This window comes from Camarhynchus parvulus, unplaced genomic scaffold (genome assembly GCF_901933205.1).
Source record: "Camarhynchus parvulus unplaced genomic scaffold, STF_HiC, whole genome shotgun sequence".
Lineage (NCBI taxonomy): Eukaryota > Metazoa > Chordata > Aves > Passeriformes > Thraupidae > Camarhynchus > Camarhynchus parvulus.
In genome coordinates, this window is record NW_022148439.1 from 1 (window position 1) to 5189 (window position 5189).

At 55.8% G+C, this 5189-nt stretch overlaps 1 protein-coding gene across 1 annotated transcript; it reads right to left on the reverse strand.

Annotated features, from left to right (window-relative positions):
• Positions 1–1784: 1784 nt before the first annotated feature.
• On the reverse strand, positions 1785–2717 carry LOC115916758 (olfactory receptor 14A16-like). Its single transcript, XM_030970498.1, has one exon. The coding sequence runs from the start codon at positions 2715–2717 to the stop codon at positions 1785–1787; it is 933 nt and encodes a 310-aa protein (XP_030826358.1).
• Between the last annotated feature and the right edge of the window lie 2472 nt (positions 2718–5189).

The following is a 5189-nucleotide window of genomic DNA, read 5'->3' on the forward strand; positions in this document are numbered from 1 at the left end:
GGACATGGAGTGACTGGAGCGTGTCCAAAGAAGGGCAACAAGGCTGGGGAGGGGTCTGGAACACAAGTCCTGTGAGGAGTGGCTGAGGGAGCTGGGGTTATTTATCCTGGAGAAGAGGAGGCTCAGGGGAGACAAGGCAGTGTCAGGGCACAGGTTGGACTTGATGGTCTCCAAGGTCTTTTCCACCCTTGCTGATTCTGTGATTCTCTGAAACCACCCTTGGAGAAGCTGCAGGATGAGCCCTGGGCCTCCTCTTCAGCAGCTCCAGCAGCCCAGGTCCCTCAGCTTCTCCTGCCAGCCCCAAAGCCCATCCTGTCAGTCCTGCAGAGCCTCTGCAGCTCCTCCTCACTGCCCAGAACAGGGAGCCCCAGAGCCAGACACAGCAGCCCTGATGTGCCCCCCTGGCCTGGGCTGCCTCTGGCAAGGGAGCAGCAGGAGGCACTGCAGGAGCCTGCAGACAATTCCTGCAGCACTTGTAGGATGATCCTGCTGCCCAAGGGACGTTCCCATGGTGCCAAGTCAGGAACTGCAATGGGGAGTGGGGCCAGAGAGGAAAGGGCAAACAGGGATGGGCTGTTTGCAGGGCAGGGAACAGGGCTGGGCAAGAGGAAGAAATTTGTAGCAGGGAGAGTAAAGAAAGCAAAGGTGAAGCCAAGGAAATGCTCAGGGCAGTTTGGGGGTGGCTGCCAGGCAGCCCTGGCTCTGAGCAACAGCGTCTGCAGTGGCACAGGAAACTCCCAGCTGATGGGAACAAACTTTCTGGCTGAGTGCAGAGGCCAGGACAAAGCTGAGTGGTTTCCCTGGTGTCCCCCAGCCCTTGCTGGCCCCAGGGGCTGATGGCATTTGTGCTCCCTCAGGTTCATGTCCCCACAGCAACAGCATGGGGGTGCTCCCCCCTGCTGTGTGCAATGCAAACAGGGGCTGCTGAGCCAGTGCTGCCGTGTCTGTGCCTGCAAGGATGGGGCACCTGTGTGAGCTGGGGGAGAGGCCAGGGCTGCAGAGGGGGGATGTTGTTGGCAGCTCCATCAGGACGCTCTGGGACGCTGCCCTGGGCTGTGCAGCACACTGGAGATGGATCAGCCCCTGCTCTGCTGCTCCTTCCCGTCTGCCCCAGGGCCCTTGCAGAGCCCCAGCCATGCTGTTTGCCCCCAGCCTGCCCACGGCCAGCCTGGGGCTGCTCACGGGGGTTTCTGTGCTGAGCATTGGCCTGGCCGTGTTCTTGAGAGAGCCTGGGCAAGGAGCCTGGAGCCCCCAGGGCCTGGCCTGAGGCGTCAGTGCTGCCCCAGCAGTGCCCATGGCCTGTCCCTGCTGCAGCCCCGGCACTGCCACCCCCAGGGCTGTGCCCGGCCCCGAGAGCACTCAGGCCCTGCAGCAACACCAGGGCCACCAGGGCAGCGGGGCAGGGCCACGGCAGCAGCACTGGCAACACCAAGTGCTGCTGCTGCTGGGCACAGCTGCTGGGCCAGCCCTGATCTGCCCCAGCTCTGCACACAGACATTGCTGCTGCAGCTCCAGAGAAGGCAACAAAAGGGCATCTCTGCAGAAAACTCTGCTGGGACATCCTTTAGTTCCTTTAAAGCCACTGAGAGCGCAGCTCCTCATTGACACAGTCTGAGACCACAGGGAAGGTGGAGAGAAACAAAATGAGACATGGCACAAATAAAGACATTTATTTGTAGAAAATATTAAAAACTAAACCAAGGAAAAAAACACCCCACAAACCATCCAAGAGACAATATAAAATATTACTTTATTACAAATTATTTCCGAAATTGTCCATCAGTTTAATGTTTGTGAAAGCATCCAGTCATCAGTCTCCTCACTGCAGCCTTGAGCTCCTGGTTCCTCAGGCTGTAGATGAGGGGGTTCAGGGCTGGAGGCACCACCGAGTACAGAACTGACAGGGCCAGATCCAGGGATGGGGAGGACATGGAAGGGGGCTTCAATTGAGCAAATATGCCAGTGCTGACAAACAAAGAGACCACGGCCAGGTGAGGGAGGCAGGTGGAAAAGGCTTTGTGCCGTCCCTGCTCAGAGGGGATCCTCAGCACAGCCCTGAAGATCTGCACATAGGAGAAAACAATGAACACAAAACCGCACAGGGAAAAAATTCCAGTAACCACAAGAAGCCAAAGTTCTGTGAGGTGGGAGTTAGAGCAGGAGAGCTTGAGGATCTGTGGGATTTCACAGAAGAACTGGCCCAGGGCATTGCCATGGCACAGGGGCAGGGAAAATGTATTGGCTGTGTGCATGAGAGCACTGAGAAAGGCACTGGCCCAGGCAGCTGCTGCCATGTGGGCACAAGCTCTGCTGCCCAGGAGGGTCCCGTAGTGCAGGGGTTTGCAGATGGACACGTAGCGGTCGTAGCACATGATGGTCAGGAGATAAAACTCTGTTGAGATGAAGAACATAAAAGAAAAGAGCTGAGCAGCACATCCTGTGTAGGAGATGTCCCTGGTGTCCCAGAGGGAATTGTGCATGGCTTTGGGGACAGTGGTGCAGATGGAGCCCAGGTCGCTGAGGGCCAGGTTGAGCAGGAAGAAGAACATGGGCGTGTGCAGGTGGTGGCCGCAGGCTACGGCGCTGATGATGAGGCCGTTGCCCAGGAGGGCAGCCAGGGAGATGCCCAGCAAGAGGCAGAAGTGCAGGAGCTGCAGCTGCCGCGTGTCTGCCAATGCCAGCAGGAGGAAGTGCCTGATGGAGCTGCTGTTGGACATTTGCTGGGGCTGCACATGGGGATCTGTAAAAGATTTAATCATGGAATAGTTGGGTTTGGAGAAGACTTGAAATATCCCAGCACAGCCTGGGGGCACTTTCCCCCCACTGCCTGCCCAGGGCTCTGCTGCCTGGAGCTGTCCCTGCCAGCAGCTGCTTCCCTGTGCCCAGGGCTGGGCCCTGCCAGTGCTGCCAGAGCCCAGCCCAGCCCTGGGGGCTCAGCTCTGCCCTGCAGAGCCCTCCCAGCTCTGGCACTGCCCAGGGGCAGCTCTGGCTCTGCAGGCTCTGATGGCAACGTCAGAGCAACCCTGAGGAGGCTGGAAAAGCGACACTGATGCTGCCTGTGAGGGGCCCTGTGCTGATTTCATTATCTGCCTGGTTTATTCACATCTGAGATAACATTTTTTAATTTTTCTCCACCTGAACTGAGAGATTAATATCTATGTGCAATTTCCCATCGAGGCAACCCAGAGCAGTAGAGTAAAATAGCAGGATTTTCCCTTTCATGCAGCCCCTGTCGCACTTTGCTCCCTGTATAATCTACTTGGAAATGTTCTGCAGTTAAATGCCATGCTGGGAGCAGTCCTGAACAATGCAGCATCCTCCCCACACAAGGAGAACACTTCCAAGCCTGACCAGCTGTCTCCTCCCACCCAGACCTTGTCCCCCAGTGCTGGGAGCAGCTCCCCGGGCCGGCTGAGAGCTGTCCCTGGCAGGCAGCAGAGTCCCTGCCCCAGCACAGCGCCCTGGGCTGCAGGACCCTGCTCTGCAGGACAGCCCTGGGCACCCCTGGCTGCTCTGCACAAGAGACAATCAGAGAATGTACTCACAGGCTCTGTAGGCATTGGGATGTTCCAGCTTTAGGAGATGGCTCCAGGAGCTGCAGCTGCATTGTCCTGCAGCCAGAGGTTCCTGTGCCAAGGGCTGGCAGTGATTGTGCCCCAGGCACTTCTCAGCCCCTTCCCAGCCCTGACTGATTGAAGCTCTCTGTGCCTCTGTGCTGTGCCCGGGCTGGCTGCAGGCAGTGCCCCAGCCCTGCTGGGCTGGCAGAAGAGCTGCTCACCAAGAGAAATGTGCTTTTGAAGCTCTGCTTGGTTGCCAGGAGCTGCCTCTGTGCCAGGAGCCCAGCCCAGCTCAGCAGCACAGACACAGCACAAGGACTTTAATGAGCCTCTGGGGCTTTGTGCTCAGGCCCTGAACATCAGTCCCTGAGAGGGAGCTGAAGAAACCTCTCCAGAACTCCAAGTCAGAATCCAACTCCAAACTTTCTTGGACTTTTAATGGGTCCCAGTGAGGGACACGACTGAGAAAGTGTCCCCAGGCCCCAGGCAGAGCAGAGAACTGCAGGCAGTGCTGACAGGTGGGGTCAAAGAGAAGCCAAGTCTTGGTGCCCTGGGGCACAGCAGGGTCTGTGCCAGCAAGGGCTGGCAGGAGACACCTTGTCCTGAGGCCCTGGGGCCTCCTGGCACAGCCCCAGCCAGGCTGGGCACTGTCAGCCCCTTGTCCTGCCCTCAGCATCCCCCCCTAGCCCACATCCCAGTGGCTCAAGGATCTGCTGGAAGGAGTCCCTGGGGAGCCTTGCTCAGCAGTGGCCCTGGGGGCTCCTTCATGCTCCCTGCAGGGACTGCAGGCTTTTCAAAGGACTTTGGATTTGGCTTTTGCCTTGGAGTCTCTGAGAGGTTTGTGCAATCATGGCCTCCAATTATCTGCTGTAATTAGTCCCTGGAGAGGCTTTGTCAGTAACAACACTCAGTGGGCTCATTAATGCTTCAGGGTACTTCAGTTATTTTAAGGTACTTGGTGTTTCCCTTTTAGTACAGACTCTGTGAGAGGTTTGTGCAATCATGGCCCCAATTATCTGCTTTAACGAGTCCCTTGAGAGCTTTGTACTGACACTCAGTGGGGCTCATTAATGCCTTGAGATACTCAAGGTTTTTAAGGTACTTTGGATTTTCCTTTCCACACTGAGTCTCTGAGAGGTTTTTGTGCCATCCTGGCCTCCAGTTCTCTCTTTCAAAGACTCCATGAGGAGCCTGTGTTGGGGATGGACCTCAGTGAGACCCATTCATGCTTTGAGACACTTTGGGTGGTTCCTCTGACTTGGGCTCCTGGAAAGGTTTGTGCAATCTCCTCTCAGGCCCTGAGGTTCCAGGACTCAGCTCCAAATGCACCATGGGGCTCATTAGGATCAGGCAAGTCCTGACAAACCATGGCTCTGCTTTGATTTCCCTCTGCTCGAGTGCAGTACATCAGGAAGGTTTCTGTAGTGGTTTTGGTTCACCAATTTGAGATTTCTCAGCCAATGCATCAATTTTTCAGTGTTGGTTAATTACCAGTGCACTCAGTAAAATATGAATACTCATTTCTTGCTGTGAGATAGGATTAGTAGAAAGGCAAAGTGGGCTCAAAACTTTAAAAGGGTATGAAGAAAAGTTTATTAATTGTAACTAAAAGAAAGAGAAATAAGAACAAAC

Coding starts and splice junctions, on each gene's coding strand:
- LOC115916758 (XM_030970498.1), bottom strand. CDS start 2,717: ATGTCCAACAGCAGCTCCATCAGGCACTTCCTCCTGCTGGCATTGGCA.